The sequence below is a fragment of the Salvia hispanica genome, chromosome 5 (genome assembly GCF_023119035.1).
Source record: "Salvia hispanica cultivar TCC Black 2014 chromosome 5, UniMelb_Shisp_WGS_1.0, whole genome shotgun sequence".
Lineage (NCBI taxonomy): Eukaryota > Viridiplantae > Streptophyta > Magnoliopsida > Lamiales > Lamiaceae > Salvia > Salvia hispanica.
Genome location: NC_062969.1, coordinates 26,460,790 through 26,475,509, shown reverse-complemented (window position 1 = coordinate 26,475,509; position 14,720 = coordinate 26,460,790). Strand labels below are relative to the sequence as shown.

Here is a 14,720-nt window from a genome sequence, read left to right as displayed (position 1 = left end):
TGAGGATTGGATTTATCTTAGTTTTCCTTACTTTTATCTATTTTTTAACTAAGACAGTAAAAATGGGCTAAAATAGGCGAGTTAAGAAAAATGTCCAGATATGACTAGTTTTTTCCATCATATATAGCTCATTGTCAAGTTAGTTCAGCGAGAAAAATTAAATGACTCTCAAAAGTCTAAACTAACAAAGTGACTTTAAAGCCTAAGTCACTCAATCGAGTTTGAAAAACAAAAGGACGTCGAGCGGGTGACTCGGTCAAGTGAGATTGTGCATAAAACCCACTCTGTAACGCCCTTCATAGATTAGGATAAAGTTTTTGAGGATGAAATTTCTTAAGAAGGGGAGAATTGTATGATGCACTTTGTAATAGCACTAAAAATATCTGCAAGTATACAAAGTATATCTAATACAGTTAAAGATCAGTATCAATTATCGAATGTAATGTTTCACAGTTTGGCTACCAAGTACTCGGTTTTATATACTATTTGGACACACAGAGTTTTGGGATGAAACGTTATTAAACTAAAAGGCGATTAAACAAATCACTTAAATAGACAAAGCAATTGAAATAAGAGATTGATTTGATTGGGAAAACAGATAAAACAAGATAATTTCATGGATAAGATTTCACTACTTCAATTTATTCAATACACAATTATAATATCCAAACAACGACTTCAGGTTATTAGGGCGAGTCACCTAATTACTGCAGTTGATCGAACAACGTTAATTACTAGAATTAAGGTTGTCAATCTTATCTAATAGTAATTCCAAAAAGCACAATTAGACTCTTACAAAGCCTTCACTCATAGATTTACTCTTTTTTTTTTCCAGATGTTATATATAGTGTCATGTCATCAATTTGAATCTAACACATGGATCCTCTCTCGATTCCCCCACATGCCAATAAATCAACAAGATGTGTCACTCAACTTGAAGCATTATACACAGAATTAAACGAAGTAGATATAAGTTTTGGATATCTAAAATTGGAATTAAACAAACATGAAGAGTTACTTTCCAAACCTCATATTTCAACATATTAGTTACCCATAGCGAGGTATCACAATCCATAATAAAATAAGATAATATAAAAACTATCTATAACAAAACCTAAAGGTAGAACTTGATGACTTTAGTCCTCTCTTTATTCTCTTGCTCCAATCTCCAAATCTCGAATGTAGCCTAAACACAAATAGATACAAGACCATTTTTTCCAAAATAAACTCAAAATAACGAGTGAAATAACATCCAACAACAATAAACACTTTTAACTGCCAGAATCTAGACTAAGTAAAGCAATTAAACTACGAATCTGAAATACTCACAATTGTTTGAAACCCAAATCAAATAATAACATTAACACAAATGTAACGATTGTTTAGTGATTCTAGCTATCCCCTTATAATTGTTCTTGTCTGTCTCAAGTCATCCCATTTTAATTTAATTTCAACAAAACAAATTGTTAACAATAATAAATTTTTAAATTTTTGTTAAAATTTTATTGTTTATAATTTACTGAGTTTTTGGGGTGTTACACACCCGGCCGAGTGGAGTGAAACTCACTTGTCCAAAGAATCTTACTCAGCCGAGCCACTGAATGCAACAATATGACTCCCCAAGTAAGGTTCACCGCTAGCTAGACTTGATCATTTTGTCCCATTATTTTTAGAAACGAAAATCTTATAATAACTGTATTTGCTTGAAAAATTATTATGCAAAGGGAAGATATTTAACTATAGCTTTATGTTTTAAAATACATTTTGTACTATATTTTTATTTTTTTTAAAACTAACTTTATATATATATATATATATATATATATATATATATATATATAGGGATGTATTCACATCCTTACACTAAATAGTTGGAAAACACAAAACTCTTCCCACTCCATTGGATTTCTAAATCTAACGCTTAGTTTTGTGCCATGTGGATTAATTAAATGATTATTTAAATTCGAAAAGGGCACAGCCGGTAGTTCTTATTTTAGGCGGTTATTATACTTCCTTGATTTTCTCCTCCAAAATTGGTAAATATATTATATAATTGGTTTTCCATAATTAAATCTTTAATCTCTTCCATGTTTACGGTTTATTCTACCGCAGATTCTAAATTCTACAACAAATTATTGTTAGTAATTATTTTTAGTTGGAAGTATAAATTATGGTAGAAGGACCCGTTTATACGTATGAAATATATTTCCACAATTATTATATAATGGTTTTCCATAATGTACGATTTTGGTTTTGTAATGTAGGAATACCTCCTGTAATGAGGTAATAGTTTTACGTGTAGTTATATTTGTGCCGGAAGTTTATACCTTCCCCCTAGGGTTTAGTAGTCCAAGGGGCTAGGTTGTAGTACAAATTCAATGACACAACTTTGATAAAGGCCGGGAGTTAGTTCCATTCCCGTAGGGTTTTATTATCCGTAGGGCTAGAGTCTAGTTCCATATAATTCACAAATTGATTTTAATGTAAGAAAAATTGCTTTTAATGTACTTGTCAGTTTCAAAGTAAATTAGAATCGTATTACATCCCTAATGCCGGAAAGTAACACCTTTCACCTAGGGTTTAGTAGTCCAAGGGGCTCGGTTGTAGTACTAGGTTCATTGACACAACTTTCACAAAAGGGCGTGAGTTAGTCCCATTCCCGTAGGGTTAAATTATCCATAAGGCTAGGCTCTAGTTCCGTATTTGATTCTAACAAACGAAATATTGCGTTTAATGTATTTTGGTGTTGTCAAGTAATGTATACTTTGGTACATATTTTTTTGGTACATATGTTTTTTTTGAACGCTCTGATTTAATGTCTACATTATTCCATTTTTTATATACATTATTGTCTATTAGCTACTACATTATTCAACATAATGGTGACTTTATATCTGTTTTCTTTAAGAAGGAATATCAAACTATTACAGTCGCATTTGTTCACTACAAATTTAGATGTATTCATTATAGAATCAATTATGCCTCAACAATGTTTCTATTTCCCTCAATTCTGCCTCAGTAATGCATCTATTTCCCTCAAACAATGTAATTTTAATTTAAAATTAGAAATCGTTTATGTATGATTTTTTGTAGTTTTGTTACATTACTAATGGAACGAAGTTTATATTTTACCATTCCCTTATCATTTGATTAATGTACATATTTCCCTTCAAATAACGAAATATTAGGGAACACAAAAAGTGTACTGTATCTGGTTTAATATAGTAACACTATTACTCGTGAACGAAGTTTACATTAATTCTATAATAGCGTCGTGTTTAACTTAGTTCCGAAAACAAAAAGTACCAAAAGTATTACCAGTACAAGTTTTCAAAAGCGACCACATCACCAATATAAAACAACAAACCAATCTTTGGTTCCCACAAATAAAGTCTAACATTCAGGGTACTCATTTCAAATTATAATTTTGAACATACTTTTCCAGAAGCATTCACTGCGTTCACTATTTTTCGGGGCTTGAGCATCTTCCTTGGCTTCACGAACTTTGTTTGAGCATCTACGTCAGCTTCACCAACTTTGTTGCACAACTCCTCAAGTACAAGTGTTGTCCTTCTTGCTTCACCTAGGTTTTACCACATCATCGTCCTACATGACTTCAAGCATTTCTTGTCGCAGCCGGTGTGCTAATGCAATGAGCATGTCATCGTCAAAGTCATCATCAAAATCAATTGTGGTCCTCTTTGTACCTATTTAAAAACGTATACATTGATTAGTTTAAATGATACATTAACAATAAACACATTATTATATTATTAACAATATGAAACTATAATGTAACACATCAACGTGAATTAGTGTAAATATACGCAAGGCCTACTGTAACCACAGACGGCAAATAATATAACTTAACAAATGTATTACCGTAACATAGCATAGTTTAACACAATAAATAAGCTTATCAGTTTAAAATAATGTAAACATTTTCTTAAATAATGTATCAAATCCTAATGCAAGCAAATATTGTAATCTTAAGAAGCTATTATGTAACTCAACAAATGTATTAATGTAACAGAGCATACTACAACACATAATAATGTAGCAAATTAGTAGATAATAATTTTAAAAATCTTCCTAAATAATGTATCTCAACCTAATGTACAAACATATATATTGATGTAGCAAATCAGTGGAATAATGTATACAGAAATCAGAAATCAGATATAAATGCAAGATGTAACCAAATAATGTAGCATTTAGTAGATTAATGTACAAGCACAGCTAAAAAAACAAATAATGTAAGAGGCATAGTTAAATGATGTAGACGATATAGAGACATGTCAGAAGCCATGTTAATGTCGTGGAGAAAACAAGTTAATGTACCTCTTGAATGGTACAATGTAAAAATAGATCAGGTGTATAAACCAGTTAATCTACCTCTTTAAAACAAGTTAATGTACTACTTTAAACACCGCATTGTTTATGAACAAATAGATCAAATGCAAACTGTGTAGACAAGCAGATAATGCACTATATTAGTGAAATAATGTAAACAAGATTTATTACTCAGTTCCTTCTTCTTATGTATTATACATGAATAATGTAAGCCGAAGAGTTAGATGATGTAGCAGTTGTGGAGATATGTTGTTGGAAACCATTGACGGTAAACACAATGAACATTACGGGCTGGAAAAACTAGTGATTCAAACATATACAACCAAATAATCAACTATATATCGAAAAACAAAAAAAAAATGAAACCCAGAAAAAAAATTCAAATATTTACTAAAAAACACTGAAATCACAGATTCAAATATCCCAAACAACATAAACTTCCATCACCACGGAAACCCTATGTCTGTGGTTGATTTCGCGAATTAATAACCGAAACTCTGCTCAATCGACTAACCTTGTTCGCGTTCGTCTTCAAATGGGCAAAACAGTAAACCGTATGATTCAATCGACACACCAACTCGACCACATACACTTCGCGGCTTCGATTTGTAGCAACTCTTTCGGCGGCGTCTTCAATCGTTGAAGATTAGGGCTTTTGACGAGATTTGGGTGGAAGAATGGGGATGGAAGGGTTTTTTATGAGAGAGAATTTGGGGAGACACAATTGTGATTTGATGGGAGAGAGAGGGATACAAATCGACAGTTTTAATTAAATGGCGGAAATTATGGACATGCAGTTTAAAACCGATGCTTGAGTTTGTGTCTTTCCCATTTTACCCATGTAATGTAGCGAAAATATGTATTAATGTAGGACGGATGTTTTAAATCATAACCATCAAAATCATTAATCCAAGGGCTGATATTAGTGTTAAGTTTAAGACTAAGGGGGTGTAAGGACCTTAATGCACCCTATATATATATATATATATATATATATATATATATATATGGTTTTGATCTATGAAAACTAGATTTAAATACAGAAACGCAGAACACGGTCATACGTAGGGCATTTTTAGGTCATAGTTAGTTTATTTTTAGGTCATGCTAACAAAGCATGACCTAAAATGATCTTAACATGACATAAACCCAAATCTTATAATATGACCTAAAACTACTTAATTATGACCTTCCGTGTTTTGGGTTAATTATTGACCATTAGATCATCTAATCCTAGGACCAAGATTTGGGCTGCATTTTTGGATTTAAATGCATTCTTATTTTGATATCTATATATATATATATATATATATATATATATAGGGATGTATTCAAATCCTTTTCTAATATTATATTCTATTGTTCTTTTTAATCTTGGTTTTCCATTTTAGAGATCTTATGGCCCAAAATAAAGGCTGATTTATTTACTTTTAATCCTTAAAATTCACGATAAGGGCTGATTAGTAATACATAATGGAGTTGGTTATGGTAACTCCTTGATTTTCTCCATATCATGATCCCAGCGGTTTTTTTACAGAAATAAACGATACACTCTTTTTCTTTCTCGAATCTTTCTCCCTTTTTCTCTGTTGAAGACATTCCAACGTTGAAGACAAGCGTTGTTGAAACATTCTCCGTAAACTATTATTTTTGGTTTGTCGTCGAAAACCGTTTTTGGGAGCAATCATTGATTGATTTCGTTTTCTACAAAATGGAAGAAGGTAATTAAATTTCTCCATTGTACGATTATAAAACCGATTGGCTCACTTGAATACCGATTAGTTGGAGTAATGGTTCATTGCAAATAATTTTTTGTGATCGACACAATAAGTTTTTATGATCGTTTTCGTAGTCTGTACGTGTTTGTATATTTGGCGCAAGTTTCATTTATTCCCCAAGGGTTTAGCAATGCTTGGGGGCTAGGGTGTAGTACGTAGTAATTACCACGTCTTCTCTTCAAAGTGAACGAGTTCCTCTAGGGTTTACAACTCCGCTGGGTTAGGTAGTTCTTTTTACCTATACACGTAATGGACATGTAGCATTATATAATGCCTATAATAGACTCTGTAATGAACGATTTATGATATGTAATGCATATGTTTGCTGATGCGTTTTTTCACTCGTTTTATATAGTGTTGTATGTTTGGCGCAAGTTTCATTTATTCCCCAAGGGTTTAGCAATCCTTGGGGGCTAGGGTGTAGTATGTAGTAAGTACCCCGTCTTATCTTCAAAGTGAATGAGTTTCAGTGGATCCTCTAGGGTTTTCAATTCGGTTGGGTTAGGGAGTTCTTTTAACATATACACATACTGGACATGTAGCATTATATAATGCGTATATTAGACTCTGTAATGAACGATTTATGATACGAAATGTATATGTTTGTTGAGTCGTTTTTTCTCTCGTTTTATACAGTGTTGGTTGTACCTAAATGTTCTCCAGATTTGAAGCATGTGGTTGGTCAGAAGTTCCAATCGCTTGATTTTGGTTTCGCGTTCTACGATGTATATGCCCGCGCTGTTGGTTTTGATACGCGCAAACAAGGCATGAGGAAGACAGACGGTGTTACTACTTGGTACTCTGTCGTATGCAATAGGGAGGGCAGCAAGAAGTCGAGCGAGGGTCATGCTAGCAGCTCTGCGAGCCGCCTGATTTCAAAGAGAGAAAATGCTATAAAGAAGGCGAAAAGACCTCTTAGACAGTGTAAGGCGTGCTATGAGATGGGCCATCACGACTCTAGAAACTGTCCAATGCTTAAAGAGATGGCGAAGGAGAAAGAGCTTTGCAAGGGAAAGAGGAAATCTTGATGTTTTTTGTACCTACAAACATTGTTAGTTTTCATTTTCGGTCTAGTCTTATTAAAACCAACAATTTATGCATAATAAATGTGCATTTTTTGGACGTTAATGTGCATTATAAGTGAAGAAATTGTTCATTATTTTTTTCTAGTTGTTAACTTATCACTTTAAACGTTAAATGCATAGTAAATTTGCATTTTAAGACCGTTAATGTGCATTACAATTACAGATGTTTTCATTATTTAGTTATAGCGTTTAACTTTATATTACAAAAAATTGTATTAGCCTTGCATTATTAACCTTTTACCGTACATTATCATTCACGAATATGTACATTATTGCAAGCAACGAATAAACTTGTTGTAGATTCCATTTCTGGATCAGGTCATCAATAAGCACATTATGTTCATTATTCGATTTATTTCTCCAATTAATCCTTAACAAGCCTAGCAAGTGTTCATCAAAATCCAGTTAACTTGTTAGCCTTTTTCACATTATTAATCAGTACATTGGCATTACTTGGATCATTACATACATTATATATGCTTTAGTTATCAAGAGCTATGTATTGTTCAAAACTGGCCAACAAATAAGTCGTCTTTTCTACCTTCTAAAATGCATTATCCAAAAAAAACTACATTGTTCAAAATAATGTAAATAGCGTTTCAATGACTGCTACTCCAATCAATTCAGCCCGTACTCTTCGATCCACTTCTCGAAGACGAACTTAGGCGGCCTCTCCTTCCAAAACTCGGTGGCATATCTATGGTTGTTTGCACCTTTGGAGTTATGTGCGGATGTCAGCAGCGTAGTAGCAACCTTAATTCTGAACATTTCCAAGTCGCCTTAGCACCTTCTGGGCTAAGGCGATTGGAATCAAATCGTCAATCGCTTGGTCAAAAGCAGTTCGTCATTGTTTAGATGTTGTAGTACAGAATAGCAAACAGAGATATATACGTTTGTGTTTTGTGTAATGCATAAACCAATGGTCAGTGAAAACATAATGCCAAAAACCTAATAGAGTAATGCTCACATTCCAGCACATAATGCACGAAATTAAATGACATTCACTACACCAAACACCAGTTATGCAAACCAACCCATAGAATCTACAAATCACACGATGCACAGTCGATGCTAATATAATGCAATGAGTCAGACATATAATGTAACTAACAGTAAGTCATGCTTTTCATTTTATAATGCAATAAAGCAGACTACTAATGCAGTAATGTCCAATGTGTAATGCAACATACCAAACTAATAATGCCTAATTGAAATTAATACCAATCATAATGCACAGATTAGCCTACATAATTCACAAAACCAACAAATAATGCATCAAAACAGGGACACCAAGTATGTAACCTTCATCATCTGTTGGTTGGCTTGTGTATGTTCTGTCTCTCTTCGTCATTTGTTCTCTGTAAGACACAAAATCGACATCAGTTTCATTCTTGAATCCAAATCCACTAAACGACGCAATTTTACAGAATCGAAAACAAAAACGACCAAATCAGTAAAGGTTTGAACCCTAAAATCGACGAAGCAAAAAAATAACTCAGAAATCAACTACACACTTCAATAATGGGAAGAACCCTAAATCAAATGCTCACAATCTCATATTTTCCAAAAGAAAACAACCACAACTTTTGTGCATTATTCGAAATCGAAGTTCAATGGACGCTAAAAACTGTGAATCGCCTACTACATTGTCTTCTAAAAGTATACAATCGACGATTAGGAGTGTTTCTAACTCAAGAAAGGGATTTTTGAAGCACACCGTTTTCGTTAGTTCCTCTTTAATCGACGACCGGCGGCACGCTCAAAACAAATCCAAAACTTTGTAGTTGTTAATCGTCGATCCATGGTGCTCTTCACAACGAAAATCGACGGTGAGTGCATTTTCGACAGTGAAACGGCGTCGGAGGGTTGAATAAATGGTGAAAATCGTCTTCTGGATTGATTTTGGTGGGAGGAAGTGGCGGCTAGGGTTTGGAAATGGGTGGGAATTGGGGGAGACGAGATTGAGTCGTGGGTTTGAGGAGTGAGACGGTTGGAATGAGAGAGAGAGAGTGAGTAGATGGAAGGTCTATGAAAATCCCACTGAAATCTCGCTCCTTTCGTTTTAATTCATGCTTGTTTTACAATTTTACCCATATAATGCACAGAAACAATCTAATAATGCAACACGGGATGATTTTGTGAGGCTTCATCTAATCCGTCCATCATACTAATCTAATGGTTGATATTAAGAAGGAAATAGACTCTAAGGGGGCAATAGGACCCTAATGCTCCCCTATATATATATATATATATATATATATATATATTAAAATTTGTTCTTTTTGGAAATAAATAAGGTAAAAGCTTTTGCCTCTGCTGAAAATTCTAAAAGCGAATAGATTTAAGATCTTTCAATAAGGTAAATTTTAACCTTGAATGATTTCTAAGACTTTACATACGAGGTTTTAAAAAACACCCCTCGGTTATACTTTGCATATTTGCCTATTCGGCCATGTTTGTTTGACAGGCTAGTAAAGTTATAAAGGAAAATGATTACTAGGATTTTGATTTCTAGGATTATGATATCTGAGATTTATGATTCCTCATAAAATGATTAGGTGGAATATGATTGATGAAAATTATGATTAATGTGTTTGAAAACATGTCAGGATTTTAAAATTATAATTTTCAGTTATTGAAATAATTTGATGAATAAAAAATGCAAAATATATAATGAAATATTCTTATCAACTGAAATATGTTACATTAAAATTAAAATAGAAATTAAAAATAAACAATAAATAATCTATATAATCAGCTAAACGTAACTAAAATAGCACACTTAATCAAAATAATCTTCAAATGTTTGACGGGGCATAACTGATTTTTTTATATAAAATATTCATCATAATCAAATTCGTGGCTATATAGATGATCAGAATTAATAAAATTTAGCACAAATAAAATTCATTTCTAAATAATCAAGTCCGTGTCTACAGATTACATAGATGATTAGAATTAATAAAATTTAGCATAAATAAAAGGGTTTTTGGCTTTTTAAACCAACACTTTTCCCCGAATTTCGATTTTTCCCATGAACTATGAGATTTGTTTTTAAAACCACGAACTTTCACTTCGTTAGGATTTTCCCCTGGCGGGTCAACGATGAAACCCGGGTTGTCTACATGTCAATTTTAATCTTATTTGTCACTAAATTGATTACTTGGATCCTATTTGGCACAATAATACATACAGTCACAATTATTACATAACAAATGACAACTTTTGAATAAACAAAACACAACTTTAACATTTTGAATTATGCTATTCGGGTCGGAAATGTGCTATTCGGGTCGGGTTGGGAAAATCCTAACGAAATGAAAGTTCGTGGTTTTAAAAACAAATCTCATAGTTCATGGGAAAAACCGGAATTCGGAGAAAGGTTTTGATTTAAAAAGCCAAAAACCCTAAATAAAATAGTTATGGAGTAGTGGAAGAAAAGAGATATTTGAGTAGTGGAAGAAACTGCTTTTTCAAATTACGGGAAAAACAATACCTAGGTATAGAAGAGAAAAATAATCCTTAAAATTTCTACATAACTTTTCTTGGTTTTAGGAATTAATTTCCTTTCCTTATTTTCTTATAATTTTACCAAACATAGAAATTTAATTATTAGAAATCATATTACTTTCCCCATTCTCAACAAATACAAGAATTTTACGATTGAGAATTAGATTACTTTCCCAGCATACAATCCTTGTCAAACAAGTAAGGTTAGTTTCTGAAATTTTAACTGATTTAGGATGAACTTATTAACAAGTAAGAACCAACCAAATATGGAAAGAACATGTGATACTCATACCCAATCGTGAATTCTAACAGCAGGAAAATGAGAAACGAAGAGAGTCACTTCAAGCAAGGAGAACAATGACGTCTCACAACAGAACAGTCTGTTTTGAGCCTTTTAAGTGGACAAAGAAGTATCAATACACCAAGTGAAACCCTATTCACCCTAGAAATCAATTGATGCTTCACATGAAACTGGGGCAAGGCGGTCCTTTCGACAGACCAAGACGAACTTCCATACCATGATGCAGATCAACTGGACGATATGATTCAGACTCCCTAGGATCTGAAACGTTACATGGAAGTTCAGGAATAGAGCAAGGACTGGGAAAGACAATCAGGACGGTTCATGATCACAGCATTAAATCAAAAATTTTCTCAAGACTCAACTAACACTTCACAAATCAATTTTGTATTTAAACTGCAAACAACCTGTAAAAGCACAAATGCAAGCACATACGCAGAATGCAGCAAAAATATAGTAACAGACATAACTTCAGCAGTGGGCATTGACATGTTATTCATGAGAAATAACTCAACTTAGAGCCTCATAATTTAGGGCTCCATGTATGGGTTTGAAAGAACTGATGCTTGACGTATTCTAAGTTTCCAACAATCAAGATGTTCCCTATACTATAGTGGTGTGTTGGCCTAGCGGCAGAGTGGTTAATGCCTTAGGCCAAGGGTCTCACGTTTGAATCCACCGCAGAGCAATGTTAAGATTTAATATTGCATTTACAAAAACATAGTGTTCCCTATACTGCTTTTCATAGCCAGTTGGTGTCTGAAATGATCCCAGCAGCTTATATACTTTAAAGATTTACAGATTAATGTTATAAGATTTACAGGTATCAGTTTGACCACTCACCATCCTTATCATTTAATGCCAAATTGAAGAAACGTTAAATGGAAAAAGTTTTGTATTTTGAATAGGGAACTCTTTTGGAACTTCCTTACCGTTAAGATAATCTTCAAAACCAAACTCTTCCATAGTTCCAGTAAAGGCCTCTAGACCAACAAAAGAGGAGGGTACTGCACCAGGAGGCCTTTGAAATCTGTGAAGCAAAAAGTGATTGCATTATAATATATTCGTATGGATAATTTGTGCAAGGCCAAATTGTAACAGTAATATCCGAGAGATCTTACTGCAACATATGAAAAGATTTTATGCTGCTCATAAACAAGATTTATAAATTTGAAATATTTTTTGCAAGACTAATTCAGCATATGAAACGAAAATTTCTATATCAATACATCATTATGATAAAATGAAACAAGAAAATACAAAATTTCACATTCAGGGAATGAACATGAAGAACTTATCAAATTCAAAGAAATAAAAAAATGTACCAGAACAGACCAAGAATCTAAGTGCGGGGTATATTTTTTGAGGAACACATGAGAGCTTAAACATGGCAAGAAACAATATCATTCACTTAAACAAAATAAAGCACATTGACTTTGATAGATAAAAATGAACTTGTCTGATTGCAGTTGCACACTGCTTAGCGCTTAATTGCAATAAGTTGAACTTGTCTGATTGCAGTTGCACACTTCACAGCGCATGATTGCAATAAGTTTCACACATATTCAAACTTAAGTTCATCAGATTTATTCTTAATTCAACTAATTCACCACCCAGACAATTCAGAAGGATTACCACAAAAGTAAAACTTTAAAAGACACAAGCTTAAAAACATGTTCTTAAGAAGAAACACATGAGCTGCAATTTTCCAATTGCAACCCTCAAGCAAAGAGAATTAAGATTCTAGTGATACAAACTATGACGGTATGACCAACATAACAATCCACATATCGTAGCTCTATCACTAGCATCATTATAGGTTATTAATATAATAGCTTGTTAATCCGCTCTGGGACACATTTCCACAATTCATATACATGAAAGATGATATACACAGAAAATTCTATCTGCAAAGGCAGATGCATAATGGACAAGACAAAAACTTCAGTATAGCTAGCTGAAGGGAAAAAGGAAACTGAACCAAAATGAGTTTCAGACAGCACTAGAAACCAAATACCCCTCCAGCCTTTACGGCTTACTCTTTTAACTTATAAAGAAACCCACTCATAGCAAAATTCGAGAATCCAGTTCAAGACACCATTTTTGAAAAAAATTATTACTAACTTTTAAACATTGCAGGAAAAGAAAACGACCAGGATCAAATGAACGGATACATCATAGCATAGAGAAACAGGCTGTACATATGAAAGAATGCATGATTTGAAATGTAGTACGGAAAGATAATATAGTACTTATGATTTAACCAGATTAAACGTATGAAAAGTTCGGATGAAACCCCCAATTTTCCGCCTAAATTAAAACCCTAGCTACTGAAGTTCACTACACAATACAATCAAAATTAAGAGTGAGAGCGCGTGTGTGTGGAGAGAGAAAGAGTAAAGAGCTAGAGGAGCACAAACTTGGCGAGAATCTGACGATCCATCTCCATCTTCATCGGAAATGCTGAACCGTAAGTATTCGCCAAAATTTTCTTCTTCATCTCTTCTTGCGTTTGCTTTGCCTATTCATTACCGGAAAAAAAAGGAACATCAAAAACACAAATTAAGGGGCAGAGGGAGGGGAAAGAGTGATTATGTGAGTGTAAAATTGTTGAAACATTACAGAGCGTCGGGCAGATTGAAGAGGGTGGGGTTCGATGATATCGCTCTTGACGCCGTGGATACCAAAACGCAGCAAATCATCGCCGCGGCCTTCCAGTGGAATCGTCTTCGCAGGATCCATGATTAGTGCTGTTAGTTTGTGAGTTTTTTGATCTGCCTTTGTTTGCGCAAGAAAATGGTAATCGGAATCGGAGAAACAATGAAGTAAAGAAAAATTTGAGTTATCTTTCAGCGCAAGAAAAAATATTGATGGGCATGATTATAGGCTTTACAGGCCCAAACAAACACAGGCCGATGCTACAAACTATACAAAGATTTATAGTATCCGATAAAAATCTCAACTTCAATCACCTATACGTATGCATGTCAATCGGGCCGACCCGCTCGGGTTTGGGCCAATCCATTCAGATTGTCGGGCCATTTGAGTTGTAGTTTTTTCGGGTTATAATTTTTGGGCCCTAATCCTAACCCTTCGGATTTCGGACTAATCGGGCCAAAAATATTCAAGAATGCATAATCCCAATTTTTATTTGATTAAAACTTAGAATTCATTTTCACTACTTCACATAATAAAGTAATCAAGTTACTTAATCTTTTTTAATTTGTAAACAATATAATTAATACTATAATGATATAACACAATTGTACTCCTTCCATCCCATGTTAATTTAAATGTAATAAGGAAACACAATGGATACTACTTAATTAACTCTAATATTTTAATTAAATACGATAATTCTGATTTAAAATAAAAAATAATACAAATAATTTAGAACGACCAAAAAAGGAGCGAATAACTTGGGACAGATAGAGTATAAATTAATAACAAAGTATATATTTATTAAATAATAATAATAATTTAAATATAATCTCATGACCTTTGAAAAAGAATAATTTTAAAACTAATGTATTAGAATAAATAATCATAAATTTGTTAATAAATATTATATTAAAATATTATATACATAAAATTTATGAAAGCAAGAATTAATGAAGTTATGAAAGCATGAATAATATTTAAACAAATCTTAAATTTATTTTATTTTAATTAGAAAGTGCAACCCGTCGGGCT

General features: G+C 33.2%; 1 protein-coding gene across 1 annotated transcript; it reads right to left on the bottom strand.

Annotated features, from left to right (window-relative positions):
• Window positions 1-10,991: 10,991 nt before the first annotated feature.
• Window positions 10,992-13,905, bottom strand: LOC125186454 (cyclin-B1-2-like). The gene is made up of 4 exons (XM_048082821.1): window positions 13,650-13,905; window positions 13,448-13,548; window positions 11,960-12,057; window positions 10,992-11,288 (listed from the first exon to the last, which is right to left on the bottom strand). Exons 1-4 carry the CDS (start codon window positions 13,767-13,769, stop codon window positions 11,188-11,190), a joined length of 420 nt encoding a protein of 139 aa, XP_047938778.1. The 5' UTR covers window positions 13,770-13,905; the 3' UTR covers window positions 10,992-11,187.
• Between the last annotated feature and the right edge of the window lie 815 nt (window positions 13,906-14,720).

Excerpts from the sequence above, each read along its gene's own strand:
- LOC125186454 (XM_048082821.1), bottom strand. The coding sequence starts at position 13,769 with ATGGATCCTGCGAAGACGATTCCACTGGAAGGCCGCGGCGATGATTTG. Across the intron at positions 13,549-13,649 it reads TTCAATCTGCCCGACGCTCT|GCAAAGCAAACGCAAGAAGA; the intron begins GTAATGTTTCAA and ends GGTAATGAATAG. Across the intron at positions 11,289-11,959 it reads TTTTGAAGATTATCTTAACG|ATCCTAGGGAGTCTGAATCA; the intron begins GTAAGGAAGTTC and ends GTAACGTTTCAG.